Raw genomic sequence first — 19,012 nt, forward strand, 5'->3', positions numbered from 1 at the left:
TTATTAACCATCTCTCGCAGATGAAAACGGGACACTGGGCGATATGCTCATTGAGCAATATATATCGCTCCGTGTGTACGGGGCTTTATTCTACTGTTGTTTTAATTATGGAGTTTTTCAGAACGCTTCTTACCTCCCTTTCATTGAATAGTCCTTGCCAGAATGATCTGATAAACAATTTTTCATAATTGTATATATTTTTTTTTAACAACTTTGTTCCTACAATAATAGTAGACCATATTGAAACAAAAATACATATTACTAACGAGGGAAATTAATTGAATGGGATTGCCTTTGTTCCTGGATTCGCACACATCAACCATAGAGCATAAACATGGTGAGCTATGCACTGTTTTCTATTCGATTTTGATTATAGAAGCAAAATCGAATGGGAAAATCAAAAGGTTTTACATTTGATGCAGATTCGATCTTATTGCGTGCTCCCGTGTACTGTAAATCAAATAGAAAAAGAGTCTTGGCAGCCAAGACTATATAGTGCAAATCTCATGTGTTCTCTGCAGCATTTGATTCGATGTCCATCTCCTGCCTGAAGCCAGCATTGATCTAATAGCAAATCGAATGCATATTGAATGAAAAAAATGGAAGGAAAAATTGAATAGAAAATAGTGTAAAAAACTTCAGAGCAGGTCAAATGGTCTATATTCTATATAATAGAAATCAAATAAAAAACTGAATCGAACCATGTGTATGCACCTTTTATGGTGTGAACACACACATCAATTTACTTTTGCTTTGATTTTGATTGACCCTATTCCACCCCCTTTCCATCTGACCTTTGCGTTCACATTCGATCTGCACTTTTGCATTCAATATCGATATCCATTTAGATTTGCATTCAAGGCAGTGTGCACATTTCGATATACTGGATCAAATTCAATATTTCCTTGCCTGCACAGTCTATTTTTGTTTTTGAAAACGAGACCGCGCATTGATTTGAATGTGGATCGAAAGTGTAATAAAAACCATTTTATTTCAATTTGATTTTGCTTCTCAGTGTTCATTCTAGCACCCGCTATCTCTGAAAACCCATGCAGATCCTGTTCCCTGCCTGGGGTGTCGCTGTCTGCTGTGGTGTTTCTAGCACAGGTCTGATTTGCATATGAGTGCTGATATACAGACCACACTGTGCTAGAAGCACTACAGCAGACAGCGACACCCCATGCAGGGAAGAGGAACTGCATGGGTTTTCAAAGATAGGGGGTGCTAGAATGAACACTACTTCTGTAAACAAAATCAAATCGAAAACCTGTCCAAATCGAAGCGTATGTACACCTCTTAAAGGTACACCCCATATTCTCCCCAAGCAAGCATGGGGAGAATACACAAACTTCACACAGTTAGGGCCATGGTGGGAATCGAACCCATGACCTCAATGCTGTGAGACAGTTATGCTAACCAATACACTGGCCAGCGTGCTGTTCCTTACAGCTAAAAGTATGACCGCATAGTAAATGGGTGTTTGCACTCAGTCATAGATGTTTAGGAGAAATTGTGGGATTGCCCATTTTGCGTAAACAATAGTTGTCAGACCCAAGATCTCTTAAAGCAGCTATGGGGTTGTGGTAATGACTGTTACTTCCACAAGTGTATGAATTGGAGTAATGCAATCCCATAGGCAGGGCCGGATTTGTGCCTAGGCCCGTGAGGCACGGGCCTCAGGGTGGCACAGCGGGCTGCCATTCCTTTATATAGTAGCATGGCAGAGTGGGTAGGAAGCGGCAAGTGACAAGTGGTGCCGCCGCTGACATGATTCATCATATGTCAGCAGCAGCGTCGCTCGTTACCCGCCGCTACCCTCCCGCTCTGCCATGCACACAGTACATTGTTCGCACCCGGGCCGACTGACAGCCGCCAGCGCCAAGGGAGGCTATAAAACAGTACCTGTGTCAGCTGGGCGGGCGGCGTGTCAGTAGAGCAGCCTGGGCGCTTCCCGGGATCATAGCAGCTTCTTACTGCTTCTGTCCCGGCCAGGGCCGTGCGTAGTGTTCCAGCAGCTGCTGCAGTGTGGCCTGAGCGGCTGCGGCTCCGGCTCCCAGTGCGGGCACCGGGATGTATGTGTGGGCAGTGGCATCAGAACAGGGGAGGTAAGGGGGTAGCTTGGTCGGCGCCCGGAGTTGCAAAAGTGGCACTTGCAGACAGGGACAGCGCAAGCAGCGCGGCTGTCCTGTGGCTGTCTGTTCATCGGCAGCGTGTCCTCCAGTTCCTGGCTCCAGAATGACTCTACTGACAGCCTGTCTCTGTGCCAGAACCAAAGTAAGGGCCTTGCTAAGGCTTACTTTCTTAAAACAAGGATGTTGTACATGTAATGTGTATGTGTATATATATATATATATATATATATATATATATATATATATATATATATATATATATATATATATATATATATATATATATATATATATAGATGTGTGTGTGTGTGTGTGTGTATATATATATATATATATATATATATATATATATATATATATATATATATATATATATATATATATATATATATAGATGTGTGTGTGTGTGTGTGTGTGTGTGTGTGTATATATATATATATATATATATATATATATATAGATAGATATAATCTCTTATATATTTAGCCACATGTGTCAATCATGTGTGTGTGTGTATATAACGCTGGGCGGAGTTACACCCCGCCCAGCGTTATACACACTAGCTAAATATATAAGAAGAACAGTGTGTGTAAGTATGTGTATAACGCCAAGCCCCTCGCACAGAGCCGCCCACTTCGCCCCCGTCACACTGCTGCGCTGCCACACAGCAGGATTGGCAGCAGGCGCAAGCGTCTGGAGGGAGCCGCCGGGGGATAGGATAACCGTCCGTCCCGTCCACTACAGTATGTATGCTGCCCGACCTCCCTCCCTCCCTTCCGTCTGTCCACTATGTAGCTGCCCGCCCTCCCTCCCTTCTGTCCACCATGTAGCTGCCCGCCCTCCCTCCCTTCTGTCCACTATGTAGCTGCCCGCCCTCCCGTCTGTCCGTGCACTATGTAGCCGCCCTCCCTCCTGTCCATCCACTATGTGGCCGGCCTCCCTCCCTTTCGTCCGTCCACTATGTAGCCGTCTTCCCTCCCTTCTGTCCGTCCACTATGTAGCCGCCCTCCCTCCCTTCCACTATGTAGCCGCCCTCCCTCCCAATGTCTAAACCTGACCCTCCCTCCCTCACCGTCAACCCTAACCCTCCCTACCTCATCGTCAACCCTCCCTCATTGTCAACCCTGACCCTCCCTCAGCGTCTACCCTGCCCATTAAGCATTTACATGTTAAGGGGGCGGAGCCCCTTATGACGGTGTGAAGAGCGCCCATAGGGCACGAAGAATCACCTAGTTTGTGTATATATTATATATATATATTTATATACATATGTGTATATATATATATATATATATATATTTTATTGAAAAAGGTTTTATCTTTACTAATACAGAATACTGGCAAGTTAGGACTCATACCTTAATAATGATTACATTAAAATAGGGGGGGGGGGCGGCCAAAAATGTTGTGCCTAGGGGCGGCCTGACCCCTAAATTCGCCCCTGCCCATAGGTGCATACAACTTGCCAACTGGAGAATATCTGTAGTTATTTCTGTGCAAGCAATGCAAGTACAGCTGTGGCGAAATGTATAATGCCTTAAAGGCCCATACACACTAGATGATTTTCAGCTGAAAATCGCTCATTTTAGGCGTTTTGGCCGACTTTCAGCTGAAAATCGCCTAGTTTGTATGGCCCAGAGATTGCTGACTAGCGATGATGTGCGCTCCTGCATCATCGCTAGCGAGGTCCCTCGTCGGCTGGTTTTAAGTTGCGTAAATGTTTTATTGAATTTTCTGCATTCCAAAACAAGTAAACATTTAAAACATAAAAAGAAATAACAGTGATAAACCAGCATGTCTAGCGATGATGGATGGTTTTTTTATCCATCATGGCTGTGTGTGGATGCAGCGGGCTGAAAGTGGTTAGGTTTTCGCATACTGCCCCACCGCCTCTCCCTGCTCTGTATCAACAGAAGGGAGAAGATGCAGAAGTACAGTCAGGCCACCCATCTGCTCGCCCGCAAGTCCAGCCGCCCCTCCCCTTGCCCGCTGCACCTGTCTGTCAGTCCACCCCTTCCGACTCTGCAAGTCCTTCCTGCCACCCGCTCCCAGGTCCGTCTGGACACACACCCCCACGCAGCAGCTCCAGGTCCCCCAGCCACCGCAGCTGCAGCTCCACTGCTGCTAAGAAAATAATAATAGCAGCACTCTTTAAAAGACTACTGCCACCAATGTTAGGCTGCCATATATATATATATATATTTAAACTTTTCGCGGGGGTGCTGGTGGTATATAAGGTGAGTCTTTACATTATGTTTCTATACCCTGATGACTAAATAAATAAATTTCGAAACATTGGTAACTACAGCTGAGTGATCCATACTTTATATCCGTGAGTGCCGCTGAAGTGGAGATATATATATATATATATATATATATATATATATATATATATATATATATATATATATATATATATATATATATATATATATATATATATTTGGGGGTATAGGCGACACTCACTAATAATGATCCATTAGTGCTGGGGTGTCCACTCAAATTAACCTCAGATGAGGCAACAGAATATACGTGGGTACAGGAATGAGGCCACTCTCCAGACTTGTAGACATTTTCAATAATTCATTTTATTCAAGCACGCTGCCACAATAGGTCAACGTTTTGGCTCTAGAATTGAGCCATTATCAAGACATGTGAACAGCCATCAGTGCATACATCGTATGAAAAATACACCTATAATAAAATATAAAACAAAAATATGTATCAAACACACTAGATTTCTAGAGATATATACTCATTTCATTACAATAGACACAATAATCATACAGACTGAAGTATAGTTCTCCCATCTGGATATGGCATCTAATAGCCACCAGTGGATCAAATAAATCCAAAGTAACGACATAAGTTACTTAAACATTACATATAACCTCTCTCCATAAATACAGCAGTTTAGTGCAAAGGGTGAGAGTCCAGCATACAAAAGAGCCCAGCTTACCTTGTGATGACAACAGACATGGTGCACGCCATTAGCCACGTGCAGAGTGCGGCGTGTCTGTTAGCAAACACAGCGCTGTCTATATTCCTGACAGTGGAGCGCATGGCGCCTCCTCCTGGAACGCATAGACGCTACCAGGCTTCCGCCCACGTGATTAACCTCCGATCACGTGCACATAGCGGAGCCTTCCTATTGGCTCTACATGCTACGCCTGTATATGCAAAAAATCTATCTTTTGGGGACAATTTACCAAGAGAAATCTCTATAATACTTTAAATACACTGTATTAAGTCAGTTTAGTTTATTCTAATAAAAGTACATGTCCTTCCTTACAAAAATCGCTGGCTCTTTTGGTACTAGATCGCACCCCTGCACCCAACATTAACTCCATAATATATCATAGGTGTTTAAAGATACATACCCATACAAAAACATTTACACATACAAACATATATAAACATTAAAAATATATTGAGGACAAATATTCAACAATATTTAACAATTACAGTGTGTGCCCCATCGCCAGGTAACCTAGACCATATATCAAATTCATAGAAAGACTGAAAGTGAATTGCATTCATTTAGACCCTTAGGTGCTATCGTATCCAATTTAGCTATCCATCTAGCTTCCCTCTGGAGGAGTGCCCTCCCTCGATCACCCCCTCTTTCAGATGGGGGTTCCCAATCAATAATCATATAACGTAAGGTAGTAATCTGATGATTTTCTTTCATGAAATGTACAGCTACTGGTTTGTCAGAAGACCCGGTACTGTAGGCCAGTCTAATAGAGGAGCGGTGTTAAGTCATCCTCTCGCGGAAAGTTCTAATGGTTTTTCCGACGTATAAATAGCCACAAGGGCACTTTAGGAAATAGATCACATGGTCCATCATACATGTCAACCGACGATTTAATAAGATTTTTTTACCACTCTGTGGATGATTGAAGGATCGTCCAGTGATAAGTGCCCGACAGGTTATGCACCCCAGGCACCTAAAACATCCAACTTGTTGTGACAACCATGTAGGTTTAGATTTGGTTGAAGTGATGGACATGTTGGGCCGTAGAAGGTAGTCCTTAAGATTGCGGCCACGTCTTATGCTCAATAGGGGCGATGTTTTTTCCATTTTAGAAAAGGCAGGGTCGGATGCAAATATGTGCCAGTTCTTTCGGACACCTTGTTGGACCTTTCTCAAGGCAGTGTCACATTGAGTACTCAGTACCATACTGGGAACCCTTATTTTCTGTACCCCCTCAGCCGTTTGAAGACGAAATTTCCTTCTTGCTTTGTTTAAGCAATTGTCAATGTCCTGCCTCTTGTACCCACGTTCCTTGAACCTGTCGCGACATTCCAGGATTTGTTCCTCTGCTTTTTTTGAGTCAGAGTTATTTCGTAATATACGTAAGAATTGAGACAAAGGTAGTTTCGATTTGAGAGAATCAGGGTGGTGGCTTGTCGCCCACAACATCGTGTTTCGATCAGTGGGCTTACGATATAAAGTATAGCCTAATTTGCCATTGTCTTTAAATAGAGTCACATCTAAGAAATTTATAGACGAGTCACTTATCTCTGCTGTGAATTTAATAGGATGTTCTAAACCATTCAGGTGTCCAACCATCTCATGGAAGGACTGCTCAGTACCATTCCACAGCAGGATCACATCGTCTATAAATCTCTTATAATACAAGATCTCAGTTTCAAATTTATGCAGAATGTGTTCATTTTCATACTTCTGCATGAAAATATTTGAATATGCTGGAGCCAAATTCGACCCCATAGCGGTTCCCGACAGCTGTACATAATAATCACTCTGATATAAGAAATGGTTATTACGGAGTACCATCTCTAACAGCTCAATCATAAAACCAATCGGGGGACCGCTATAGGGTCCAGTTAGCATCTTCTCTTCAACGGCTTGTATCCCCATATCATGGGGTATAACCGTGTACAACGAGCAGACATCGAGTGAGGCTAATTTACATGTTACAGGTATATTAGTTAATTGAGTGATGTCAGCAAGAAGGTGGCCAGTGTCACGGAGATAACTTTTGTCACAAGTGACAAACGGCTGCAAGAAATAGTCCAGGAATTGCGCTAAAGGTTGTAAAATAGAACCACGGGCAGAAATTATTGGCCGCCCAGGCGGGTTGACCAACGATTTGTGCACCTTTGGTAGCAAATAAATCAAAGGTATGAGTGATCCATACTTTATATCCGTGAGTGCCGCTGAAGTGGATATATATATATATATATATATATATATATATATATATATATATATATATTTATTTTGCTAGGGGATGCGGCACTCTCACGGACTTGGTTCAAATAAGCTCACACAGGCAAACAGGTGGCTGACGTTTCGGATTTAATTCCGTTTTCAAGGCAAGAACATGTATACACAAACAAGAACATACCTTTATGTCTTCATACTGGACCTCCTCCTGGAGTTATCAGTTGTAGGTTGATGCCCTTGTTTGAACCTTCAATAATTGGTTCTATAATCGCCTTTAGTTATATTCAGAGTAAATCAAAGTAAAGTCCAATAATTAATAAACATTTCATTAGAGGTGCTTTTTCCAGACCATAAAAACTTTAATGTTGTATTTCAGATATTTTTCAGAATAGCAAACAAACGTTCCCAATGCGGTTCGTCCCTGCAAGGGACTTCATCAGGAGTTTGCAGATGTTATTGACAAAATTTCCGCGATTCTTTCGCATAGGATATATCCCAACAAGACGTTGAAACAATAAATCCTCTATGGATGCTGAGGCGCACTTTAATTATGAAACTCCACTGTTAGTTGTATTAGTATTAGGGTCTTTTCCTTCTTGTCACAGATTTTTATCCGTGTATATTCGAACGGACAGCACTAAAAGGTCAATTGAGGGTATGCTTTGTATACCGTCTTTGGCTGTTCACAATTGGGTCCTCTCTGCCCGGTGTATTCCTTTTAGGGCCGACCAATCTGCACCTAAGAACAGACACTGCTAGTGTAGAGTTGAAGTCTCAATCCAAAAAATAATTTTCACTGTCCCTTTGAAGATGTGAGCTGGTGTGATGTTCAGTGAAAGTGAACCTCACACCAGCTCACATCTTCAAAGGGACAGTTCTCAGTGAAGCTGTTGGCAAGTTATGGTATAGTGGGTTGACGATGTCTAGGTCGATCACTAATGGTCAAAAGTGACTAGGTTGACAACTGAAATGGTAGACATACCATAGGTCGACAGTGCCAGAATTTCAACACAAGCTTAAGGTCGACACTCAAAAGGTCAACACACGTTTGTCATGGTTTTTGGTGTCTGTCGACAAGGACAATGTATAAGCTTCCCCTTGTATGGCTCGCTGAGCTTATCATGCTTTGGGCACAGTGCCTTCTCTGCACTCGGCACGCTATAAAATTCTCACTCTATGCCCACTTGGGTAATACAGTGTGAACCAAGTTGGTCTACACCAAAAAAAAAACCCAGTGAAAAACGCATGTCAACCTTAAGCTTGTGTTGACCTGCCAATGCCAACCTATGGTTTGTCGACCATTTCCAGTTGTCAACCCAGGGACCGCATACCAAATCGACATAGTCAAAATTGAATGTAAAGATAGTCCAAATCGGCCATGATCCAGAATCACACCGTGATTGCACACATTCGATCGGATCCAGAGATTGATATTGAAGGATAATTCAGAATGTGACCCATCGGCAGCACTTTGCGTGAGCATTTTAGCACCTGCGATGCATTGCGTCGGATTCTCTTGAATTCCTCGAAAATCATTTTTACATGCAATAAATCTAATGCAATTTATTGTATTAAACAATGTCACATCAAGTGCCAAATCAGATGTGTGGACTCATGGGGAGCTGCCAGGGGAGTTCAAGGGAAATCTGGTCCGAATTGTGGCTGACAAGTGCATTGGCGGCCTATGTTGACATAGACACCCCAAAAACATGAAAAATTCATGTCGACCTTTGACCCTGTCGACCTAGACATTGTTTTTTAGATACCATAATCACATATAGACCAAACTCTATAGATGGGATTTCATCTGTCACTTTGAAGTGTTTTTCTTACTCTGTGTGTTTCCTTGCAGGGCACTTTCTTGTCTTTAACGTCTATCCGAAGGATGGCCTCTGCGGATGAAACTTTCTCTGAAGTAGATGACACAAATGAAAATGGATCTGACCGTGCTCAGCTTACGGAGAATGAGACCAAACCAGGAGACAGGACTTTATTGCTGGACAGCACAGAAGAGTTTGAAATTATAGACAGCACTGGGGAGGAGGATGACTTGAGCGACCTTCCCCTCTTGGAAACTGTTGAGGCTGGGGACATAGACAAAATACAGAATGAACCCAATGATGAGACCTCACAGGAAGCAACCAAAAAAGTTTTTGAAGAGGAGTGGATAGATGTTCTAGGTAAGTAAATGGTGGAATTTTTATGTTCCGAATGATTTATCAGTCCTTTTTTTTAGAGACAGAAGTATTTGCCCAGTGTTACTGTTGACTTTTGAGAATGTTCAGTCGTGGGAAGTGGCATCAGTCAATCTGCACTGTCAAGGCTGTTATTTCTTTAGCAGCCCCTGTATGTTATGGTTAGATGTTCTAGGTCATTTTACATCACCTGTACAGAAACTCACTGTAGTAATGGTATCCGGTCCCTAGGTCGACAGTCACTAAGTCGACACCAGTAAATGGTCGACTTTTTTTTTTAAACCGACTTGGTACATACGAGCTTAGTAGTACGGTGTAAAAAGAAAGTGAAAAACTTTTGTCTACCTTTTCTGGGTCTACCATGTCAATGTCGACCATAAGTGGTCAACCTAGACCTTGTTGACCCATTATACCATAACCGTAGTAATATTCTAGGTTTATACTTGTGGTATCTACATTCCCACTCAAGCTTAAAGGCCCATACACACTGGGCGATTTTGAGCTGAAAGCCCCCCAGCGATGACAGCAATCATTGCTGTCCATACACACTGGGCAAAATCGCCCAGTGTGTATGGACCTTAAGGCCCATACACAGTAGTAGATTTTAATTTCCAAAGACTTTGTCAAAATCTTTGCTAGATATATCTTTCGCCAAAGTAGTGCATACACACACAGCCATTTTCCCAAAGGGCAAAAGATTTTTAGGAGGGGGAAAGACTTTGCTGAAAATCTTTCATATAAAAGGCTATTTACATAATTATCTGGGTTTGAATTCCAAGGGTGGGAGCAGAGGCCATTTTTTTCCGTACATTGCGGTTCTTGGGGCATGATTCAAAACTACTTGCTAGGTTGTGTATAATGTGAGCCCAGTGAACAGGTAAACACCCCCCCCCCCCCCCCCCCCCCACGTCCGGCCAGGCAAAATCCTGCCAATGTGCACGGCTACAATTTAATTTACAGCCGTGCACGTAGGGAGAAATCCATTAACTGCAGAAACGAATGGGATTCCATCTGTTGGGACGTTCCGACAGTCTAAATCTTGGATTCCCCCCCAATAGGCTGTGAACTATTATTGGTGAAGTAATTGTATGAATCATTGCCTTAATTGTTTCATTTAAATATGACCTTTTATTTTTCAAAATTAGGCAGCCAGTTGTATGCTCTAATTATTTGATAGTTTAATTTAGATAACTTTGCTTTAATTATTTCTGCACCACCCACATAACTGTCACACATCTATATAGAAATGTCATTGTTCGCTTTCTTGTCGCATTTTGTGGGTTTTACAATTTTCTTCTGTTTCCCCCGTGTGTTGTATTTTTTCCCCCTTTTTTATACTTCCTTTTTGTTTGATATTTTCCTGTTATTGTACGCCACTTTCTTGGGGACCCCCTGCGACACCTGGTCCCGCTGGCAGTGACCACACACTTCCCCTGCAATATGCGGTTCCGCTGGTGGTGACCAAACACCCTCTCCCGTGCGCAATACCCATTTCCGCTGGCGGTGATTACACACAACCCCTCCCATGACTGCACACACCCCCTGCGACACTCGGGTCTGCTGGCGGGGACCACACACGTTCCACTGGCAGTGAGAACACAATGTCTCCTGAAACACCCGCTACTGCGGGAGGTGATTACACGCCTCCCCACCCCTCTTGCCTGGTCTCATTGGCGGCATACTTTTGTGGGCCTATCACGGTTTTTGTGGAAGTCCCGTGGTGGAGGGGAGGGGGGCAGTTGACAGTCCCTCCTGCCCAGGAGCGAGTGAAAAAATGCACATAGGAGCACCTGGGGGCATGGCCAGCAACTCTCAAATAGCTATCCATGACCCCCACAGTGGTGAAAATGGGGCGTGGCCTCGCGGGAAGAGCTCCAGCACAGACTAGCCTCCCCCCCCCCATCCCTCTAGGTCACACCTTTCGCGCGCACAGAGTCACGAGTTGATGTAATTACAACAAGTTGGGAGGTATTTGGCAGCAACCGCGTCCTCCCTCCTGCTGGTGCTGACCGTCACAACGGTGCAACCGCGTCCTCCCTCCTCAGGCGATGACCATACAGCCCCACTCTCCCGCGCCACACCCGGCTCTGCTGGTGGAGACCGCACCCCCCCCCATGCCCGTTCACACTGGTGGTGACCACATGCCGCCGCCCCCCACCACACCTGGTCCCTCTGTTGATGACCATATGGCCCCACTTTCCTGCGCCACACCCGGTTCCGCTGGCGGTGACAACATGCCCACTACTCACCACCACCACCAGCACACTCAGTCCCGCTGGCGATGACAGCACCCTACTCTGCCGTCACCAGGTCGTTTTAACACCCTTCCCCCTCATATACAGTCACAGTCCTTCAGGTGCTTCCCCAAGACACAGTCCTGTCACTGGCCGCTGATCCCCTCCCCCTGCTCTTTAAAGTCACTTGAATCAGGGAATCCGTAGGGGACAGAGCACATGACCGTTAACCAAAGCTGGATAAACAAGGTGGTCCTAAGGTTTAAAAATTAAATATAAATGTACATACTTTATATATCTGTGAAATGTATAACAGGGTTGCCTACTTTAAAATGTAAAGTCTCCTCTCCGGGAGAAGCCTGGAAAGGAGACGTCAGCAAAACATTGGGGGGGTGGGGCCTGATGTAGATTTCATCAAGCCCCACCCCAGTACTGTAATATCCCGCAATTTGTGGATCTTTGAGGAGGGGCAGGGATAAATGACGCGATTTGCATCTTTAGCCCTGCCCCCTTCTGAAGATTTACTGCTGCAGTCGGGGAGATTCAGGGTAGGGATGGCCATCGTTGCCTTTGCTATCGATGGCAAAAGTGCAACTGACCATCAATAGTGTATAAATATTCAATGGATGACCATCGACATTTTATATATCGATGGTCATCCATTTTCTTTGATTGATTGGCCTGTAGGCAAATCAAAATGCGGGGGCGGGGCTATGCTCCGTGTCTTGACACCTTGGGGGAAAAGCAAAAATGAAACTACGTTTAAGCTTGACATCGATGGTGGGAAACTATCTGGTTCTCCCCCATCGAAAAACTATTCGACATCGGCCATAAACCATTGATGATTTCTCATCATCAATGGTCAATGCCCATCCCTAATTCAGGGAGTGCCGCTGGTATCTGGGAGGGTTGCCCACCTTTCTGGGGGCCGGGAGGGGGACCCGATTTTCGGAAACCTCTTAGCCTTTTCGGGATGGTAGGTGACCCTGATATATAAAGTGTATATGTGCATGTGGAGGTTAGGATCCCGGTGTTTACTATACCAACACTGGCATCACAACTACCATCAGAAGGGGGAGACGTTCATTGGGTCTACAAGCATTAGGTTGACATGGGGTTTTTCACTTCTTTTTTTTTTTTTTTTTTTTTTGAGCCGACAGGCGGTATTTCATGCCCTACCATCCACTAGGGCAGGGGCGGGGAACCTCAAGCCCAGGGGCCGTATGCGGCCCCCGGAGCCAGTTTGAGTGGCCCTCCCACCCGCCTTGCGGCTTTACCGTGAGTCAAGTACAGGGGAATTCTCGTGACAGGTCGGTAGTTCTCGCGAGATTCTCTTAATTAACAGCAGCCGGAGACTGTCAGTCCTATTGAGCGCCAGCCACTGGAGCGTAGGACGGCTGCAGCAGGACAATTTGTAAGAGACATTTTTACATATGGCCCCCAAAGGATTTTTTTCCCATACAAATGGCCCTTGGCACAAAAAAGCTTGGCATGGCGAGCGGACGCAGTGCTACATTTCAGTGTCCAGGTGGACTGTGTCGACATTCGGGACAAAAAATGGAAAAATACCATGTCGACCTTTTGACTGTTGGCCTAATGCATGTCGACCTAGTTGCTGTCTACCCAATGATCCATACTCTCTGAAAGACCAGCGCCAGAATCTCAACAGCAATTCTGATGCAGAAGGTAAGTATGCAGGGGGATAAATATATTATACACACATACATACATGGATCATTTCAGTGAAAGAATATCAGTGGTGGGCAGGAATCCACACCTGGACGAATGCCATTAGATGACGTGATTAGACCGCACCACGTACAGATGCCACTGCATACCCCACACAACACAAAGCCCGTCTTTTATATTATAATAAAATTATAATATTGGATTCTGTACTATTGAATTTGCTTAATTTTTTTTATTACATTAGTTTCCATCGTAATGGGTTTTGAGTTGCATCATGTCACAGTGGGGTCTGTACATGGTGCATTCTTATGACGTCATCTCCGCAGCATCCGTCTGGGCAGTGGCGTAACTATTAATCAAGCTCCCCTCTCCGCCGCAAATTTTGGCAGCGCCCCCCTTTACACCTCTGCATAATGCCGCCGCCGGTACCTGCCGCTGTGCCGCATCAGTCTGCGGTCCCAGGTCTCCCGGCTCCTGCATCATACACCAGTCTTCTGATAGTACATCGGTGGATGTACAAAACTGACACTTAGAAAATGGCTGCCACCGTACAGCAGACCGTTTTTTAGGATGCTAGAGGAGGCCTGCTCCTCCTCTAGCATCCTCAAAAATGGTCTGCAGTATGGGGGCAGCCACTTTTTATTGCCAGTTTTGTACATCCACTGTTGTACTATCAGAAGACTGGTGTATGATGCTCTGTGTTCTCTGTCATTATCATGGAGAAAGTCTTGTATTGAATTTTGTGCTGGTTTAATTCATAGTTAGACAGCCATGAATGTTAGTCCATAAAGTCTATGGCTGTCTATTATCTTTGGGAAAAGGCCCATACACACTGGGCAACTTTGAGCTGAAAGACGCTCAAAACAGCCTGTTTGAGCGTCTTTTTTGCTACCAATGAAGTGCAGTCATTTGTAATAAAATACAGAGCTCTGGAGACCCTGAAGGGCTGCAGTGTTTTTCCGTTCTGGTGCGTCACTGGAAGTCCCCAACATGTCGACAGGGCACAAACTGTAAGATGTGTGCCGTTCCAGGAATAATTCTGATGGAGTGATTACCGGATTGGTGTGTACCCGTACATGTTTGCTCAATGTGTACTTTCTTTAGATGTCCTTAACGGGCTGAGGAGGTTTGGGATGTTACAGCATTGAGCATGAGCATCTGAAGCCATTTTTGGCTACTGCTCCTTCATACACACAATCCAGGTATCAACCAATAGATGAAAAGTGTCCTCTTTGTTTAGTGCTACTATGTGCCTGACTCAGGCAGCAGTGTTTCTCTCTCCTCAGGAGCTTTCCAGCCATGAGAATCTCACAGCCATGAGAATCTCACAGTTAAGGCCCCCATACACTGGGTCCTTAGGACAAGTCGGACCAGTTTTCCTGGCAGCTCCCTGGTTTGGCACTTGATGTGCCAAATTATACATGCAATAAATCGCATAGAGCTATTCACTCAGTTCCCATCCGCCAGACCCACTGACCAGAGCCGCAGGGAGTCAGAACCTCGCTGCCTGCCCCACGCCGCTTTCCAGCCGACGCTGCCACCACCGACACAGCTGGCCAGACCCTGCTGCACGCGTCGGAGGTCCCAGGACAGGTGGACGGACGGCTTGGGTCCGATGTGCACAGGATTGAGCATCGGACCTGAGGGGACATCAAACTATTTCACATCCCAATTGGTTGCAATCGGCCCAAATTGGCTCAGTGTATGGGCAATTTTAAACTGCGTCTACACCTTGCATTTTAGCATGATGCAGAAGAACAGGATTCTGTTTAGCAGAATGCAGCTTCTTGTGCCCACATGCATTCTGTTTAGCAGGATGCAGCAGGCTTGTGTATACAGGGTTTGTATTAAAAATGAGACCTATTTTTTACTGTATGTCGCAGCGTTCATGCTCCACACGGTTCAATGCAGGGGAAAGTCCGCTTCAACACGCACCAAGCCTCCGTTGCCTACTAGCTTCCTTGCGGTTCGTATTGTGGTTTTAGTGGACCCCTGTCCCTAGGCTCGGTTGAAGCTTAAAATGCAACGTTCTACTGAACAGCGCTACGCCAATAAATCCTGTGTGGGACTCGGAAAATCTGCTATATTGATCATAATCCAGAAAGTGCATTGCCACTAACTGGAAGCTGCATCATGACAATGCACCAAGTCACACCTGCTTCATAGTCAAGGACTACCTGGTGCAATGCACAGACACAGCCATAGATTTAGATGTGCAGGCTCCTTAGATTTAGATGTGCAGGCTCCTTCCTGCCAAACAGGTCTCTTTTTAAACATGACCTGTCAAAATGAAATGTGTAGATGCAGCCTTGCAGGTGTATATTGCCTTTTTTCCTGCGACTGAAAGCCTAAAATAAAACCAATCAGACCTTTTCAGCCAGCTGCCCTCAGAACCAGATATTCAATTTCTTATTGTACTGTAGTTTGGAATAACCAGTTCAAATAAAGTAGTTGAAGCAATACAAGGTAACCTTTTGAAGTAATTTTACACTACATAAATAGGCAATTTGACAGTCCTTTTTTTAATTTTTTATAATGAGGTAAGGTGCCCATACACTGCTGCGATGTATCACAGCAGTGTATGTGCCCTCTGACCACCCCTAGAGCTGCCCGGGGCCTTTAAGAAATGTTTCAGAAATACTGGATACAGGTTTCCTTGCAGTGGGAGGTCTGCTGTTTGCTATAGCTAGTGGCAGAATTAACTATGAAAAGCTTTTGCCAACAGATGACATACTCTTTAAAGCTTTCTGTGTGTTTTACATGAGAAGATACCGAATACAAGTGAGAAAAAAAAGAAATGGTACCTTTAACACACACAATATACTGAGCAATAACAAGGCCAATTAAATATGGTGGATATGTTGAAGGAAACTAAAAAGTTTAACATTGCAATTTGCAGTCAATTTTAATAAGTTTATAGGGTCACCTACGATAGAGGGGAAGATTATATAATAGATCCAGATCTGTTCACTTGATACAGGTTGAGTAATCCTTATCCGAAATGCTCAGAACCATGAGCATTTTGTATAAGGTATTATTCAAGGTTTTTTAACGCTTACCTGGTCCCTGGTGGGTTGCACCCTTGGGACCAGACATCCCGCTGAAGACTAATCAGATGGCCGCTGTGGACACCAGGTGATGAGATGAGTATGGTAAAGGTGGTGGTGGGGCAAAATGACACAAAAAATCCCCCAAAATATTCTGAAAACCTACGTTTTTTAGGATCTTTTAGTTTTAGGATAGCCGGATAAGGGATACTCAACCTGTAACTCAAAACATAAATAATGGAGTTTATAGATAGAATGAAGGGCCTGGTTCAGAGATGTTAATTAACTCCATGTTAATGCTCATGTCAGGTGGTTTGAGATCTGCTATTGCGAGTTACACACTGCCTATGTGTGGATCTCACTTACTGTATAATGCACTGTTTTAACAGGCTGTGGGGGATTGGGGTTGCGACAGGGAGGGTTTACAAAATGGCAGGGTGTCAGCACTGTTTTTTAGGTGTGCAGAGGTGTGCTAGGGTTTACTGGCCTCAGCAGCATGACTTCTCCGATTATTCTGATAAACTTCAGTGTTGCTCAGTATCTGAACACATGCGTGACCAGCGTGCATAGACAATCCCGATAGGGAAAATCGTTGTTCTGAAAATCGCTCAGTGCATACACACTGAGCAATTTTCACCCTTCCGCGCAGTTTGCCCATGGGTTGTTGACTTTCCATAGCAGGACACTATGGAAATAGAATATAATTCCTTTTATTCGTCTCACAATGGAGAAAGCCATCTACCCAGTCACTCATCTCAACGAAATTGAGCGGTTTTCAGCTCAAAATCGCCCAGTGGGTATGGGCCTTATCCATCATCTGTCTCTTGGGTGCAGCAGCAGGTCACACAAGCATCTTTTTTACTCCAAATCTCTTCCTGCAACTTTTGCATAGTTTTGAACTGTGCTGCAATTAGATTCCACCTCTGATCAGTCCTTAAGACTTTTGTTTGCATTGGGAATAAAATTCAGTTGTATTTTTGCTTCTTTATAAGCATCACTCTAAAAATGTACTCCTTTTACATCTGTCCATGGTCTAGTAGAGCTTTACTCCCTACCTTGCAAACATGCATAATCTTTGTCAGAAGCCAGTTAACCGACCAGTAACTTTTGGTCTACAAGAGCTGGCTTTCTAATTTTGCAGATGGCCCAAGTAAGGGGATTTAATTCAGCAGGAGTTTGAGAGCAAATTCACACATAAATACAACCCATCGCACATACTTTTCATGAAGTGTACTCCCATACCACTCACAATTCAATTGTAATAGACAACTTCTGGGAATTGCTGCAATAGCATGCACTTACAATTTTGTTTGGAAAATGTGCAAAACCATGTGGACTGCAGGTGGGGCAGATGTAACCTGTGCAAAGAGAGTTACATTTGGGTGGGGTGTGCTGAAACTGAAATCTAAATTGCAGTGTAAAAATAATGCAGCCAGTATTTACCCTGCACAGAAACAAAATAACTCACAAATCTAACTCTCTCTATACATGTTACATCTGCCCCACCTGCAGTGCACATGGTTTTGCCCATTTTCCAAACAAATTTGTACTGCGATCAGATCTGAATAAGGTCCCTAAGTACACACAGCTCGATGTATCAGCTGTTCAAATGAATGGCTGATATATTACTGTTGATGCGCCCATGATATATGTCTATGAACAACATAGTTTACAAACCTATTGCCTTGGCCCTGCAGCACAGTTGAAGGCCAATTCAGTGTAGCTCTAGATCTGGGGTAGCCAACTCCAGTCCTGGTGAGCTACCAACAGTTAGGCCAGTATTTAATGCTCCCGATTCACCGGTTTATCGGCGTATCGGGCTGTTTTCACTCCTTGTGGTGAATTTTTTTTTTCACTGAAAATATGATTCACCTTATTCAATGTTCACTGTTCGCCGAAAGCGTGAAGGAGCATGAAATACCGCATGACAGCACATGTCGGGTCAAAAAACTGTAAAAACCCCTGTCGACCGAAAGTCATGTCGAGTTTAAATGTCAGTATTTTGACCATGTCGGGATTTTGACCGTCGGTCAATGGTTGTCTGTATTTTGACCGTCGGGATTTTGGCTGCATCCCCTCTAGATATATTGGCACACTGTGCAGGCAGTTTTCAAACAGCCCATACACTTGCTGTGGTGGCGACCTCACAGCTTGACATGCAAATTCAAATGCCTTCCCAGCTGCATAATCAGGACCAACATATTGAGCAGCTGATTGGTGAAATTACCTTGAAACCCTTAAGAGTACCAAATGATAACCGAACAGTAGTACAAGGCTGTTAGTGGCTGTATGCAAAGTATTGGATGTTCTTAAAGGGTGTCAAATAGTGGAGTATGGTTTTCTTTAACCAAGTCTGTAAAGTATTTTGGGGTACAAAATATTTTTAATGTCCTTTTTTAAGTGTTTTAAAGGCAAGTTGGCAAAATGTTTAAATTACACTTTTAACCCCTTCCCGACGAGGCCTTTTTTGTTAATTATTTTTTTTTTTTCCTCCTTGCGTTCAAATAAGCGTAACTTTTTT

The 19,012-nt window shown here is 44.0% G+C and overlaps 1 protein-coding gene across 3 annotated transcripts in view; it reads left to right on the top strand.

Annotated features, from left to right (window-relative positions):
• The window catches only part of FKBP8 (FKBP prolyl isomerase 8), a 114,864-nt gene that overhangs the window by 13,556 nt on the left and 82,296 nt on the right, over nucleotides 1-19,012 (top strand). For all 3 annotated transcript variants that reach the window (XM_083179447.1, XM_083179448.1, XM_083179449.1), the window contains exon 2: nucleotides 9,179-9,506. In XM_083179447.1, coding sequence (XP_083035573.1) covers nucleotides 9,179-9,506 — 328 coding nt within the window. The remainder of the gene's footprint in view (nucleotides 1-9,178; nucleotides 9,507-19,012) is intronic.

The sequence above is a fragment of the Crinia signifera genome, chromosome 1 (genome assembly GCF_055691185.1).
Source record: "Crinia signifera chromosome 1, ASM5569118v1, whole genome shotgun sequence".
Classification (NCBI taxonomy): domain Eukaryota; kingdom Metazoa; phylum Chordata; class Amphibia; order Anura; family Myobatrachidae; genus Crinia; species Crinia signifera.